The 16168-nt window shown below is 33.6% G+C and overlaps 3 protein-coding genes across 3 annotated transcripts; 2 read left to right on the top strand and 1 right to left on the bottom strand.

Annotated features, from left to right (window-relative positions):
• Window positions 1-3470: 3470 nt before the first annotated feature.
• Window positions 3471-9372, top strand: LOC114192339 (kinesin-like protein KIN-14I). Its single transcript, XM_028082036.1, is given in 21 exon segments — window positions 3471-3570; window positions 3790-4020; window positions 4246-4412; window positions 4489-4632; window positions 4727-4963; window positions 5075-5146; window positions 5410-5478; window positions 5568-5630; window positions 5718-5897; window positions 5986-6067; window positions 6188-6283; window positions 6388-6561; window positions 6642-6748; window positions 6834-7012; window positions 7232-7393; window positions 7479-7732; window positions 7837-8000; window positions 8091-8264; window positions 8400-8508; window positions 8511-8892; window positions 8988-9372. Coding segments are annotated over 20 exon segments (3063 nt in total). The 5' UTR covers window positions 3471-3570; window positions 3790-3902; the 3' UTR covers window positions 9118-9372.
• An 894-nt stretch (window positions 9373-10266) lies between these two features.
• Window positions 10267-11683, top strand: LOC114165083 (dnaJ homolog subfamily B member 7-like). The gene is made up of 5 exons (XM_028049739.1): window positions 10267-10553; window positions 10683-10770; window positions 10865-10938; window positions 11023-11079; window positions 11473-11683. The coding sequence occupies exons 1-5, from the start codon at window positions 10458-10460 to the stop codon at window positions 11605-11607; spliced, it is 450 nt and encodes a 149-aa protein (XP_027905540.1). The 5' UTR covers window positions 10267-10457; the 3' UTR covers window positions 11608-11683.
• An 802-nt stretch (window positions 11684-12485) lies between these two features.
• LOC114162678 (probable polygalacturonase) lies at window positions 12486-15459 on the bottom strand. The gene is made up of 6 exons (XM_028046635.1): window positions 15348-15459; window positions 14445-14759; window positions 14216-14324; window positions 13942-14116; window positions 13784-13854; window positions 12486-13513 (listed from the first exon to the last, which is right to left on the bottom strand). The coding sequence occupies exons 1-6, from the start codon at window positions 15432-15434 to the stop codon at window positions 12819-12821; spliced, it is 1452 nt and encodes a 483-aa protein (XP_027902436.1). The 5' UTR covers window positions 15435-15459; the 3' UTR covers window positions 12486-12818.
• Window positions 15460-16168: the final 709 nt, after the last annotated feature.

Raw genomic sequence — 16168 nt, 5'->3', positions numbered from 1 at the left:
TATTTAGATAAAAATAAATAAAAAATTATAAACAACTAATGAAATATTTTTCTTAATAGTACTTAATTAAAAGTATCTGAATTTACATGACACTTAATGCTTAATTAAAATTAATTTCTATAAAACAATTAAAGTATTTTGTGTTAAAATATATTTTTAATAAATTTTTAAAAAATTAAAATAACAACAATAATAAGAATTATATATATATATATATATATATATATATATATATATATATATATATATATATATATATATATATATATATATATATATACACACACACACCCACACTTTGATTAGAATTTAAACAACAAAGAATTGATGCATTTCAAAATAAAAAAAATGGGCTACATAACAAATATACAATAAAAAACTATCTATCTAATCATTTTAGTATAAGAAAGAATTTTATATTTTAATAGTTAACCTATAATTATTAAAATGTATTATAAATATTTATTTTTTTATTAATAAATATTCTTGAAATTACTCAACCCCGTATATTAACTTAATAACAATTAAATTTATTGAGTGGTTAAATAAAAAATAAAAAAATAATTTAATTCATCCCGATCTAAAAACTGATACCTATGTAGTTTTTACTAATACTTTGATTATATATATAGATGAAAAGGGCACAGAGAATTGATGTATAGTTGTTACATTGTGTTTCACTATTTCCATTTTAATTTGAAGTCTGCGAAGATAATTGTTCCCCAACAACCATTGCACTAACAGAAAGAGAAATTCTACCAAATTATATTCATTTACAAGTTACTAATACATTCATATTATAATATATTATGTCAAACTTATCAATCTTTGCTTTCAAACTTTTTTACTTCTAAACTTAACTGCACCAAACACACTTCACTCACTTACTATTACGAATCTTTTCGCTAACTTGTTCTTTAATTAATCTCTCAGAACAAAATCCTCATATATATTTGAACAAATTATTTTTACAAAAAATAACAAAAAGATAAATAAATTAAACTTATATATAAATATAAAACACTTTCTCTTTTATAAATCTTTATGGGGAAATTTATTTAAAGCTATTTTAATCTTTATTATTACTAGAAAAGCAATGTTTATAATTTCATATTTCAATCACTGGGGATTACTGATGAATAACATACATTATGAAATGCACAATTCTAAAAGGAATTACTATGAAGAACAATTTATACATACAAAATACAAATCCTTTTGCAGAATTTATATTTGTTGGACAGCCTAATAATTAGTAAATATTTTTAATTCTAAAGATGAACAACTTTCGGCTAATAGTTTTTATTTTTTAACTAAAAATAACTTTTTCAATGTTTTAAGTTTTATAAAACACATCCTTGACCCAACAAACAAACCCAACCACTCCCATCCTCTAACACGGTTTTTTAGCAGCTACATATTTTTTGAACCCTAAAGGAGCGTTTTTATTCCTTTAAGTTAGGCAATAGATGGCATTTCACTTTTCTTTTCTCCATTATTCTATTTCTGCTTTACTTCATTACTCATTCCTGCATTATGTAGAACCATAGAATAAGAAAAAAATGATTAGTTTTAATTTTTAACAACTTAATCTTTGATAATTTTATCTTTTGATTTGAATTGACATTTTTAAATATTTTCTATTTTTTTTCGGTATATTTAATAAACTTCACGTTATTTAAAAATTAAGATCAAATATAATTTAAATATATCTTTTTTTCTTCTTATTTTTAATACGTTTTTTAAAATTAAAATCGTAACAAAACAAAAATAGATAATATCTCAAAAATAAAGTAATTATTCCTGACAATTCTCATAATTCCCTTAACTCTTAAATTATACACCTCGATTTGTTTAAGAATAAAAAGGTTACATCTGACAACCAATACAACAAGATTGGGTCATGCCCCAAACCCATTCTTTATGCCTGCAACAACGTTTATGTCTTTCCTTTTGTACGTAATCCTGAAGCTCGAAACTTGGAATCAAAGACAACAAAATAATTAGGGATGGCAAGTATTCATGAGACCAAGTCGGTTTTTGATAAAGTTGGTGGTGAGAATGAGGACAAGTTCATGAGTCTCAATGAAACAGGAAAAAGAAAAAAAAAAAAAAAAAGCTTATGATAATAATGACCCTAAATCAAAGTATCATTATTAACAGCAAATGGTTGGTCTGGGCACTTGATAATATTACCAAAATTAAAGCATCATGTAAATCATTGACATTTTTCATGTAACCAAAGTTAAGTATTACTTTAATTGGTTAAACAACATCACCAAGATTGCATTGGGTTTACTTTTGAGAAATTATCATTGGTCTCTTTCCCTTGGTATTTGTTTCTTCACTGCAACAGTACAGAAGCATCAGAAAATAAATGAGGGAGTGATTAATCTGGAAGTTGAAGCAAATGTGTGCAGAGAAGATCTAGCTGCCACATTCTTTTTCCGTTGGATCCTAAAATCCAACCATAATATCCCTTTTAGGCACACTAGTATCCAACATAAATCACCACCGATCTACACTCAACACATCTTTTCAAGACAAACAAAATCTAAACCATTCACTTTTTCTTTATAAATTTTATTTTTTATACGGAAAAGTTACAATTTTAAGATCCTAAATTTGCTAAACTTAAGTTTTGGACACTAATATAAATTATAACTATTTTTTTTACTTTTTTGACATAACTTAATATGAATTATTGATTAATTTTTTTTTAAACAATCAATAGTTTACATTAAATTATGTAAGAGAATAAAAAATAATAGTGAAAAATTAAGAATGAAAATATAATTTTCTAATGTAAAATAGTTACTATATTCTTTTGACCATTATGAAATACTTAAAAAGTCTACCAATTAACTACACAATTGTCTATTCCGGGTGTACATCAAGGCTTAACTAATGTAAGGTTATTTTCACTTATTAAGTGGTCTTAAATTCGAATCGTGGATATATAACTGTCTTTAATTATTTAAAGAAAAAAATTGTCATCTGTAAAAGACGTTTTGTTTCTAATCAAGAGTACAACTAAAATAAGGAATTAAAATCGGAATAACTATAATCACTAACTATAAATGCACAGTTAAAACAAGATTCTTGCAAAACTCAAAATAAATATTAGAATTGGAACTATTATCACTAAACGTCAACGAGCGGTTTAGAAAAAGCTTTAAATTACCATATTTAGGATGCCAGTTTAATAATTTCTTAAGTTTAAAATTTCATTTTGATATTTTAAGCCATGATATTAAGTCGACGTTTAGTTAATTTTTTAAGTTAAACATTAAAAAAAAATGTATTTTTGTTATAAAAAAAAGGAGGAGTGAGAAGTTCACGCGCTTAGAAGCGAAGTGAGGGTTGGGAAAAAACAGAAATGTTAATTTTAGTGATATAAAGTTTGAAAGAGTGAGGTATGGGAGTAGGTTCGGAGTTGAGGTGCGGGGTAATGAGAAAGGGAAGAGGAAAGAGTAGAGAGTATAAAGGGCATTTGAATACAGAAATGGTGATGCTATACTTTGTATCTGCAAGAGGCAGAAGAAAAAGAAAAGAGAAGAAAAGCGAAAGGTAAATATAATGGAACTAACATGGAAACATATGTCAACAACACTCAATGAAATAGCATCATCAACAAGCACCATATCAGAGACAAAACGATCACACGCTTTTAAATCCTTGTTCTTTTCTTTCGTTCTTTCTTCCTTCTTCTTGTTTCTCACATCACATTCTTTTTCTTTTTCTTTTTTCTGTTCTGTTCTTTTCTTTCTCTCTTCAATTCCAATCCAGCTTTCTCCTCCTCCTCCACCCGATGGATCGGATTGTGCAATGTAGATGACCTTCTTGGTCAGTGGCCGGGGACATCAACATCATTGTTAACAACACTCTCTCGTGTTCATGTTATGGCGGCAGAGGAGGCGTTGTTCTTTTCTGTGGCATCAGTGGTGGAGGACGTGCTTCAGCAGCACGGTCCTCGCCTCAAAGATCTTGATTTGGAATCCAGGAAAGCAGAAGAAGCTGGTACTTTCCCGTTATTTTTTCTGGGCTTCCTTCAAAATTCAGTTTTGGATTTGCTTATAACTCTGATATTAATAGTAACGAGTGAAAGTTAATCTTTTAATGTGAAAGTTTGTTTTTTTTGTATGATGATTTACTTTCAAATTGTTTGAAAGAAAAAGTATCTGAATTTTGTTTCAAATTATCAATCACCAAATACCCTGAAACGGAAAGTTCTTTACCGTGCAGCATCAAGAAGATATGAGGCAGCGGGGTGGTTGAGAAAAATGGTTGGAGTAGTTGCGGCTAAAGATTTACCAGCAGAGCCCTCTGAGGAAGAGTTTAGACTTGGTTTGAGAAGTGGGATTATTCTCTGTAACGTTATTAATAAAGTTCAATCCGGAGCTGTTCCCAAGGTGGGTTAGATCATTGTTTAGTTTGATTTTCTAATGTTCCGGTAAGTGTTTGTTTACATTGTATTCTTATTTTAAGGTTGTGGAGAGTCCTGTTGATTCTGCATCGATCCCTGATGGGGCACCATTAACGGCATATCAGTATTTTGAGAACGTGAGGAATTTCCTGGTGGCTGTCCAAGAAATTGGACTTCCTACCTTTGAGGCATCTGATCTGGAACAAGTATGTGAATACAAGTTATCGATTCTATCATGGTTAATTCAATTGTTAATGACACAAGTTTTTTTGTTCTGTATTGAATTATTTGTTATCTTAGGGAGGAAAATCGTCTAGGATTGTCAATAGCGTGTTGGCCCTGAAGTCCTATTGTGAATGGAAAATGAGCGGGGCAAATGGCGTGTGGAAATTTGGTGGAAATCTCAAACCCACTGTGTCTGCCAAATCTTTTGTTAGGAAAAACTCAGACCCATTTACTAATTCCTTGTCAAGAACTTCATCGATCAATGATAAACATCTCACAGTTCTTAGTTCTGACGTAGACTCTGACAAAATGGTAGGTACACTTGGTTTTTGGTAGTAACTGCTCTGGATTTGTCTAGTTGAACCGAAAGAATAACCAACCGATTTTTTTTTTTTTTTTTTTTTTATATTTCTGTAATTGCAGTCTGGTTCCCATTCTTTGAGTTCGCTTGTTCGTGCGATTCTATCGGATAAGAAGCCAGAAGAAGTTCCATCGGTAAGATAGCAAGTAGCTCTACATGTTTCACAGCTAAATTTCATCACAACTTTACTAGCTAAGTTGTGTCTTATTGAAAATAAGTCCATATTAAGATAAAATGCTTTATAGAAAATTATAACATTCTTGTGAAACAATATCACATTCACATTACTGTTACTTACTACACATCTGCTGCTTCAGTTTGTTTTAGTCATTCATAATACTAAGAGCAAGAGTGCCTTTAAAGCTAGTTTTTAATATTTTTCTTGTCCATGGAACAGTTGGTTGAATCTGTTTTGAGTAAGGTTGTAGAGGAGTTTGAACAACGCATTGCAACCCAAGGTGAAAAGGTATGATAATTTTACCTACTGGTTCTTACTTAATTTGACTTTGTTGACAAGCTGTTCTTGATTTTCTTCACTATCTTGTAACTTCCCAGGCAAAAGTAACTTCGATTGATCCTGTTTCTCAGAGCAATGGGTCTGTTGTGGCAGATAAAAAGGTAACATGGCTAGTGTTTGACATATTCCAGGACCTTCATGATACTTGAAAATGCTATAATTCTTATAACCACATATTTTTCGATTAGGGGGAGAAGAAGATTCATGTGGTAACGAAAAAAGAAGATGGCATTCATAAAAGTCAAGTTAATGCTATGGTATCAAAAAAAGAGGATCGCAATCATAAAAATCTATTTGCTGATGAGGAATCGCAAAGGCAACTTCTGAAGCAAAAAATGCTCTTTGATCAGCAGCAAAGAGAAATTCAAGTAGAGAATCAGTGATGATACTTATCATGTTTAATCTTTGCAATTTCTTAATACAGTAGTTAATATCTCATTTATTGTGTTATTGTAGGAGCTAAGACATACTCTTCACACCACAAAATCTGGTATGCAGTTCATGCAAATGAAATTTCGTGAGGAGTTCTCCAATCTTGGTAAGGATAGTGATTAATTCATTTTAAGCTTCTACTATTTTTCTCCTACTTCCTTTGTTTGCCTTGTGATTGGTGGATGAAACACGACATCTTATTTAACTTATTTGTTTTCCTTTCTAGGGATGCACGTTCATGGCTTAGCTCACGCTGCTTCTGGATATCACAGAGTTCTTGAAGAAAATCGCAAGCTATACAATCAAGTCCAGGATCTTAAGGGTATAAAGATTACTGCTTTCTTGTTGCTTTTAGTCTTCGTTTTTATGACTTTGTGATTTTTTAACCCCGGAATTGAATTAATACGAGTAAATCTGTTTCATCAGGGAGTATTAGGGTTTACTGTCGAGTAAGACCATTCTTTCCTGGGCAATCAAATCATTTGAGCGCAGTGGAAAATATAGATGATGGAACTCTCACAGTTAATATTCCTTCAAAAAATGGGAAGGGACGCAGGTCCTTCAACTTCAACAAAATCTTTGGACCATCTGCAACCCAAGGTTGGTTTTTTCTTTTTGCTTTCAATTATCTACAAGATTTCTATTGTTTAGTATGATCATAAATTTCTCTTTTGTTTCAGCTGAGGTCTTCTTAGACATGCAGCCACTCGTTAGATCTGTTCTTGATGGCTATAATGTTTGCATATTTGCATATGGTCAAACAGGATCAGGAAAAACTTACACTATGGTAGGATCCACATCCATTTGGAATTTTCTCTAGAAAGAAAAAAAAAATTAATGATCTTTTACTGATTTATGCTTTTAACCTGTAGACTGGACCAAAAGAAATCACAGAGAAAAGCCAAGGTGTAAATTACAGAGCTCTAAGCGATTTGTTTCTTATAGCGGATCAAAGAAAGGACACTTTCCAATACGACGTTTCTGTTCAAATGATTGAGATTTACAATGAACAAGTCAGGGATCTTTTGGTCACTGATGGAACAAACAAAAGATATCCTTTACCAGTATATTTGATTCTCTTTCGTTTTGTACACAATTATGAAGTGCTATCTGTTTTGTTTTTGTATGATCTCAGAAATTACAGTACATTGCGTTGATTGCTGCTCTTAACAAATGAAAACAAGTTTTAAATGATATGCAGTATCAACTATTGATACCATTCTAGAACATACATGCCATTGATTTCTTTGCTGCCCTTAACTGTTAATACATTGGAGATTCGAAGTAGTTCTCAGAAAGGACTCAGCGTTCCAGATGCAAGCCTTGTCCCTGTATCATCAACTATTGATGTGATTGAACTAATGAACCTTGGTCAAAGGAACCGTGCAGTTGGAGCAACAGCTCTTAATGACCGCAGTAGCCGATCTCATAGGTATGGTGTATCCTACTCACCTTTTTGTCATGTTATGTCTTGGACACAGCTAACAATTGTATTATTTCAAATATCAACGTGGCAGTTGCTTGACTGTTCATGTTCAAGGAAGAGATTTGACAACTGGAGCTATCCTTCGTGGATGCATGCATTTGGTTGACTTAGCAGGAAGTGAGAGGGTGGATAAATCCGAGGCCACAGGAGATAGACTGAAAGAGGCACAGCATATTAACAAATCTCTTTCAGCTCTGGGTGATGTCATTGCTTCCCTCGCTCAGAAAAACTCACATGTACCTTACAGAAACAGTAAACTCACACAACTACTCCAAGATTCACTTGGTAAGGTTTAAGAAGTTGGTTTGCCAGCCATATATTTTTTTTCTGTTCCTTAGAAACACAATTCGTTTGAATTCTGTCTGATAGTGTTGGTTGGATTGTTTCAGGAGGACAGGCAAAGACACTAATGTTTGTTCACATAAGTCCAGAGAGTGATGCTATTGGAGAAACAATTAGTACCTTAAAATTTGCTGAAAGAGTTGCCACAGTTGAACTTGGTGCTGCTAGAGTAAACAAAGATAGTTCAGATGTTAAAGAGCTCAAAGAACAGGTTGATGGTCAAATCTAAATTTTGTAGTTCTCTTCGTAACAATCGTTTTCAGTCCAATCAAATCTAAAAAACTACTGAATTACGTTTCAGATTGCAAGCCTTAAGGCAGCACTAGCAAGAAAGGAAGGAGAATCAGAACATTCTTTATGCAGCAGCTCCGAAAAATACAGGACAAAGGGTATTGAGCTTTCACCTTACCAAGTTCCTGACACTGGGGATCAGCTTGGATGCCGGCGACCAATGGTGGAGGTTGGCAATATAGAGGTATGCATAATTTTACTGATTATCATGGCATTGGAAAACTAACATGACTTCATAGCATTGACTAGATCATGCAAAATTTTATTGGTTACTGTTCCATGTTAAACTGAGATGGAATTTGATTACTTCATGCTGCAGGTTCAAAGTAATACTACAGTGAGGCACAAAACTCAGAGCTTTGACTTTGATGAGATATCAGCAAATTCACCACCGTGGCCTCCGGTGAACAATAGTCTTGGACAAAACTATGGGAGGATGACAAAGAATCTGGTTCTGGAGAATGGGTTGATAAGGTCATGGTCAACAACAAGCAAGATGTAAACAAAACTGAGAACCTCTTGGGGTGTTGGCAAACAAGCAATGGGAACTTATCTGAGGCCTTTTATCAGAAATATCTTAAAGATTCTCCCAAAATGTACTCAGAACAATCTTACAACATGTTCATAGGAGGCAACCAGTTTAACATTGCGGGTTCAGATGACACGGATGAGCTTGATGCTGCCACCAGTGATTCCTCGGAACCTGACTTGCTTTGGCAATTTAATCATTCCAAACTTAGCAGCATGACCAGTGGAATTGGATCAAAGACTACAAGATCTATCTCTAAGTCAGCGAAAAGCCCCGAGTTGAGGTAATGCAAAAGTGATATGGTAGTATAACATAGCCTATTTCAGATTATTTTTATTTGTACTGTTTGGTGATAATAGTATATTTTGAATTTTGCAGTAAGAATGGTGTTCATTCTTCTCCTTTGGGTCCTTCACCGTCATTGAAACAGTCAAATGGCGTCCCACATCGAACAGGAAGGCAACCGGCTCCAGTTGACGTGAAACGTAGAAGTGGGAGTAGAAAATAAACAATGTGTTATTCAGAAGGTATAAAGAGTGATTGTTCATATTTTTTATTTTTTTAATATTTTTTCAATTTTTTAGATGGACAGAGAGAGCTATTTTTATATTATTTTTTTTGGGTTTGTATTTTGTAATCATCAACCTTACACGGATAATGGAGCAATAATGCCAGTTGCTTTGTTTGTATGATGACATTCTTTTGTTTTATTTTACAACATTTCAGGGAATGTAACACTGCAATGAATTTTTATCTGTACAAATCAGTTTCCTCATGTTTTATATATCCCTCCCCCAGTTTTGTTCTAAATCATTTTTGGAGGAAATAAATATAACTACTTTATTTCTATGCATAAAACATTAGTTGATTAGGTTAGTTTTATATGGTATATTTACCTTATAATACTGACCTAAAATACGTGTTTTTAAGTAAAATTATTAAATTAGAATAAGAAAAGTTTGTTAAAAACTTAAATACTCCGCAGATGAAAGCATATTATGAGTTTCAGCATTGTTTCTGGCCGAGATTAGTAAAAGGAATACTGTCATCTTTGTTGGAGTGCAGAAAGAAAATTCTCATACTGGTGAAACCCAAAACCTTTGTCCAGCCCACAAAAATTGGTCTGAGGCCCAATGTTGAATTATTGACTTTTGTCACTGTTGAAGAGCCCAATGTGGAATTATGCTGGGTCTAAAATATGAAAAATGATAAAAATGTAATAGCACACATCCAACGTTGTAAGAACTTGAAATCCACAACAATCTTTTCGACAAGTGCTTATGAATAACATAAGTATCGTTCATGTATCAATTGATTCTATAATTAAAGAAAAATAAGAATTAACTATTTTTTATGCAAGCTACGTGTCCCTTTACCTTGAAAATTTCATTAATATGGAGTGAACTATTTTCATAACCCTCTCAAACGTGTGTGCAAATAAATTATATAAACACTTCTAAACAATCTAGGAAAAAACCTTAAATAAAAACATAGCCACAAAAAAAAAGTTATTACCACTTTTTCGTTTTCTTTTTCTGTTTTTTAATTTATTGGTGAATGAATCTAGGAGAGAAAAATAAATAAATAATTGAATTTATGTGGCTGGGCAAGAACAATTTGTGCTTTGGTACAACCTTGGAACATTCATTGATTATTGGTCGAGTAACTGGTGGACGAGGAAGACCGAAAGGAAATCTCTGGAAGTTTCTGGGTGCAGAGCACGACATGGATCTTTCACTTCCAAACCTTTCTGACAACATAAAAAACTACGAGAACCTCCACCACCTCCCACATCGTTTAACTAAAATAACAACATTCACCTTTGGGTTATAATTGTTCCAAGCAAAAATGTCAAACGACGCCGTTTGCTTCTATTCGGTGCTTGGGATTGGCAAACATTCGAGCGATGGTGAAATTCGATGCGCTTATCGGAAGATGGCTCTGGTATTGTCTTGTTTAAACTTAAACATTGTACCATGTTTATGTTATTGTCAGTAACATTATTGTCATTTGTTTTTGAATTTAACATGGTTCTGAATCGAGTGCATTTGTGTTGAACTTTTTGGTTAAAAGAAGTGGCATCCTGATAGATGGAGCAAGGACCCAAAGTTTGCACCGGAGGCAAAAAAACGGTTTCAGCACGTTCAAGAGGCTTATTCAGGTGCTTTACTTCACGACAACAAATCCAACGTATATGTCACTTCTATTATGATAAAACCGCAACTGAATGTGTCTGTTTTCCTTTGTAAATATAGTTTTGTCCAACACAGGGAAGAGAAGGATATATGATGCTGGTTTGTTTGGTCTAATTGGAGAGGATGATGATGAGGTGGGTTTTATGTTATGAATTATGAATTATTAATTAATTAGAATATGAGATTTGATGGCTGAATTTCGTATGTCAAAATTACAGGGATTTGTTGATTTCATGCAAGAAATGATCTTGATGATGCAGAATGAAAGACCCAAGGTATGCAAATGGTGAAGCAGAAGTATATTGAGATTGATTTTATTGAAACTAATTTTAAATAATTAAAAACTTGCTTCAGTGTACTTAAATTAATTTAAATCGTATATTTAGATTCAGTTTAATAATTTTAAGTATCTAAAATTTTAGATAACTTTGTTTTCATGTCTCCTAAATTGAAAAAAAAAAAAAATTAGTTCTTCAAACCATTCTAGGTTGAGAAAAGTGACCCTACTTGCATTTTATAACTTCAAAACAAGACTTGGATATTAAGTATATGGCATTCTACATTGAACCCTTGGTTAGTATCTTGGCACTGAGAGGAGTTTTTATTTATTGATTTTCTTCTTAAAACATAATAGTTCTAATTGATTTTGGATCTTAATTGTTTTTCAGGATGAGAAAGGAACAACGGAGGATCTACAAGGACTGTTAAGGGATATGATGATGAAAGAAAATGAAGGGATAGGGGAGTCTGGGTTTAGCTGTAATTCATCTCCATGTCCTACAAAGAGGACGCGTATTTCATGATTTCCTTGTTACATTCAATTAATTATAACTTATTTTTATCACATTCTATCATTCTACCCTTTACAGAGTTGATAATTATTAACATTGTTAAATTTTCTGCTATCAAAATTAAGCTGACAAGTGTATAAGCCAAATGCTTCTCACTCTTAAATCAATCAATTTTACTAGCAAAGTTCTTGATGGTGTTGAAAAAAATACTAATGCAAAAGACATGGTACCAGGGAGGGCCCTCCATTTCAAATAAAAGAAAAGCAATCATCATTAAATAATTGTTGGAAGTAACGACTTTTTAATTATTCATTGACTTAAAAGCGTACGAGAATCTCTTTGTTTTAGAAAATCCTTACAAGTTCTTGCAAAGAAAAACATGATAGTACCTACATATCTGTGAATATAATGCAAATGAAGAAAGTAACGTATCGCTTATAGATTTGATGACAATGGTGACCATGTTTTGCACGCGAATTCTTGGTTTAGGTTTAGTGGTGGCTCCATTAATTAGATGGTACGTAAGAAAGGTGAAGTGATGTAACCATCTGATTCAGGTTTCCCAGCTCCAGGGTGGAGTGGGACAATGCACGGCCATTGGTGGAATTGGTGGCCACTCGCGATCCATCAGATTTAGTCAAGTATAGCTGTCTACCAATGGAGAAAAGGAAAAGCAGAAGAATCAAGACCACTGACCTAACGTTGGATAGAGGACACAAATCTTTCAACCTTGTTAATCAAAATCTACCTCCTAATATTCCTGTCCGCGTGTTATTTTAAGATTGGCTGTGATAAGAAAACACAGTGTCATGGAATTCAAGGTTAATAAATTCCATCACCGTGCATGCTTCTGCCATACCAAGCAAGTCAACAGAAGCAATCATATAATGTGAATTAAAGAGAAAACTGTCAGCTTTGCTTTATCAAAACCAATACACAGTGTACCACAGAGCCAATTCACGATAGACAAAGAATCAAGGTAGCACTCCTTTGTTTTAAATGATACGTCCAAAGCAAAAAGCGTCTTTGCCTGTACACCACCATCAAAAATTTTCTTACATGAATGAAGAAATTGAGGCTGTACATGAATGTACTATCTGGACTTGACACCAAGAAATGGAAGGTTGACTGAAATGTTGAAGAGAAGGAACATATTTGCATCAAGAATTTTGGTTTATTGGAAAATTGGACGAAGTTGAAGAGGCTTTAGATGCATTGGGTGACTATAGTTCTTGGTCTAAAGAGCCTGAGATATTACTACTAGAGTGTGGATATAGGGAAGGAAAGCAAGAAAAGGAGAACTTGGAATACGAGCTCTGGAGATCGGGACATGGCTCAGGAATCACCTCCTCGGAGAAACCAATCACATTAGAACAGAACCATGAAGGGGATAGCTCATAACTGAGAGAAAAAGTCACGTTTGAAAGACAGATTGTTGAGAATGGTGATTCAAATATTCCTGAAAAATTCCCCGCAACATCAATATTTGCACCCATCACATTCTTGAAAGTAATGCTATCAACAACTGGAAGTGCACTTGTGTCATACTTGTCGTCTGGATGGAAACCGGAGTATCCTGTCATGCTTATTCCCAAATGAATATTTTCCAATTCTGCATCAGAAATGAGGATGCCTTTCATATAGCCACCTCTGCCCCTAGTTGTTTTCAGTTCAATGCCTATAGGCGAGTTAAGTATATGAAGCTTTTCTGCAATAACATCTGATATTCCCCCTGACATCTCACTCCCAAAAGCCAAGCCAGCACCTGACGATGATTGTAGGTAAACATTGCTGATTTGAACACTCGAGGTTGGTTTTCCATAGGCAATTCCATACTGATCCCAACCACTCTTCAACACAATTGCATCATGACCAGAGCTAATGTTACTGTTCTCGATGCAAACATCCTTAGAAGAATCTGAAAGTTGCAAGAACTAATGAGCCATGAAGAAAAGCAATGCAAGATACTACCACCAGTACGTGACTAAAGTGCATGTCGAAAATATCAAAATGATGAAAAACACCTTTGAGAATTGAACAAACAAAAAGCAAGGGTATTATTAACGGGACCAATAAACCAATTAACAGTAACCAAGGCTTTCTTCAGCTATAATTACAGATCAAACTGGTTGCGAAATAAAGGTGTGTAGCTTGTGTGCTATGAGACAACTAAAAGTAATTGATATACCTGGAACTATGCCACTTGTGTAAGGGGATTCGGCAGGTGCACGAGAAGTAATGTTCTGAATTTGAACGTTACTGCGTTGTCGAAAGAAGATTAAAAATGGGGAAAAACAGTTTCCTTCTAGAAATTAGTGAGTAAACCCAAAAATGAGATTGTGGTACCTGCAATATACCGGATGGATGCCCCAAGCTGGAGAGTCTACAAAAGTCAAATTGGAAATTATGACATCAACAGAATCAACAAATTCTATAAGATTTGGTCGACTGTAGTTTAAGGAATGAGAACTGAACAGCTCCCACCAGACAGAACCTTGCCCGTCTATTGTTCCATTATCACCTGTTGCATTTGTTAAATATACCAATTCAAGTGAGAAAGAAATACTCTGCATATACCAAATACTAGAAAGATAAAATGGTAATGAAAGAAGCTTCTTACCAGTAACCACCACATCGCTTAAATTCTGTCCGTATATTAAACTGCGATATCTCCCAATTCCTCTACCATAAGAAGGGAGCGAATCCACAACATCCCAATGAGAACAATCCTGAAGTGATAAAAGATATAAAAAAAAAAAAGTATAAATAAAATTTTTCAAGAGATATTTTCCAATATAATAGTAATAGTAATTTTTTTCATTGAGCTCGAAGATAAAATAGAACTGAACCTGAGATGCAATGATGGTAGCACCTCTCTCAAGGAACAGAGTGAGGTGACTGGTGAGGTTAAAACTCCCAGTAAGCCATGTACCAGATGGAACATATAGTTGGGCACCCCCTTTGTCAGCAAATGACTTGAGATAAAATATTGCGTTTTGGAACGCAACGGTGTTCAGTGTTATTCCATCTCCAACAGCCCCAAACTCTAAGATCGACACACTGTGAGGCCTCGCATTCAACGCATTCTGTTTACATGGTCCACCGTTGTCTTCTCCGTTGCTTTCCACAGCAGCACATATTGCCACAAGGAAAAGCACTGCCACCTAAAAAGAAGATAGAAAAGGAGAAGAACTAAAGTGCAATTCCAACTTTGCAATAACAAAGTGCTTCTTCTCAAACGCTAACAATCCATTCAGTTCGATACAATGTTTAGAAGCATAACCGTCACTATAGAGATATCCAAATGCTTCCCCAGAAAAGCATTTGAAATTCTATTTCCGAATCGGAAAATTTTATACGAAAATAATAGCTTACCTTACCATACTACTGAACTTCAAAGATCTCTACTTTACATTCATTTTCACAGACAAGAAAGCAATATCTCAACTAACCTACCTTAGCGGAGTCACCAATCTCCATTCTCTCAAACTGTCGTAATTCTAAATTGGATCCTAAGTCCTGACAAGATATTGACGTAAATTTATGACTGCTGTTTGAACTTGGAAGCGTACTGTAAAAGCCAGACTCAGGAACTAAAATAAAAACATGCTGTGATTGTTGAAGCCTGTGAAACAAACTATTCTACAGGATATCTGAGATTGAAAACAAATTAAAAAAACGGTTCATAACAACACTAATGGAAAAAACCTTAGTTTAAAATATGTTATCGCATTACAAGACAACGTACTTACTAGCTCCTTCATGTGTGCTTGAGCAGCAGCAAGTTGAAACTGCAATGAGGCCACGAAGTTCTGAATCCAGTGCAAGAACAGTTGCATGGAGCAAAGAGAGGGAGCGACTTAGATGAAGAACATAGAATACAGAACAATAGAAAGAGAGGACCCGTATTTCGTATATAATGCTAGAGAAGTACTTTGTACTCAAAAAATAAAATAAAAATAATAATATTAAAGAAAAGGGTGGTGGTAAGAGAAAGAGACAGCTAAAAAGGGAATACCAGAATGACAGCTTGTACATTTCTATTACCTTGTACATTAACAAATTTATACGCATCCAACAAGAAACAAACTAATACGAAGCTAATAATATTTCAGAGATTCTTAAATAAATCTCGACAATATTTATATTTTAATTTATTAATTGATTACATTAATTTGCGCTTAAGTCACGTGTTGAGCAACCCACCTATCTCATCTGTGCAAACTTATATTCTACCAATAAAATTATTATTTGTTTTAATTTAATATTAAAACAGACTAATTATTTGTTTTTACCCACCTTAGTAACAAATTAATTCTTACCATACAAATGTTGCATCCATTTAAAAATGTAATAAATGTGCACTGTTAGGGGTTGTTTAGTATGAACACACGTATATTAAGAATGTACTGCGATCAGGTGTAACTTTTTTTACTTACCAAAGTTAACAAAATTACCTTTATGCCAGAGAGACATAAATTAAACATTTACTGCAAATTTGCGTGGAATCGTCTTTCTATGAATAAGTTCATATTAAATCTCTATTGACATCTCAATTGTATTTAAACTCTAA

This window comes from Vigna unguiculata, chromosome 1, assembly GCF_004118075.2.
Source record: "Vigna unguiculata cultivar IT97K-499-35 chromosome 1, ASM411807v1, whole genome shotgun sequence".
NCBI classification, from domain to species: Eukaryota; Viridiplantae; Streptophyta; class Magnoliopsida; order Fabales; family Fabaceae; genus Vigna; species Vigna unguiculata.
This window is presented reverse-complemented; position numbering and strand designations above follow the sequence as displayed.

Excerpts from the sequence above, each read along its gene's own strand:
- LOC114165083 (XM_028049739.1), top strand. The coding sequence starts at position 10,458 with ATGTCAAACGACGCCGTTTGCTTCTATTCGGTGCTTGGGATTGGCAAA. Across the intron at positions 10,771-10,864 it reads CGTTCAAGAGGCTTATTCAG|TTTTGTCCAACACAGGGAAG; the intron begins GTGCTTTACTTC and ends TTGTAAATATAG. Across the intron at positions 10,939-11,022 it reads TTGGAGAGGATGATGATGAG|GGATTTGTTGATTTCATGCA; the intron begins GTGGGTTTTATG and ends TCAAAATTACAG.
- LOC114162678 (XM_028046635.1), bottom strand. The coding sequence starts at position 15,434 with ATGCAACTGTTCTTGCACTGGATTCAGAACTTCGTGGCCTCATTGCAG. Across the intron at positions 14,760-15,347 it reads AAGCACACATGAAGGAGCTA|GTGGCAGTGCTTTTCCTTGT; the intron begins GTAAGTACGTTG and ends TCTTCTTTTTAG. Across the intron at positions 14,325-14,444 it reads CTACCATCATTGCATCTCAG|GATTGTTCTCATTGGGATGT; the intron begins GTTCAGTTCTAT and ends TTATCACTTCAG.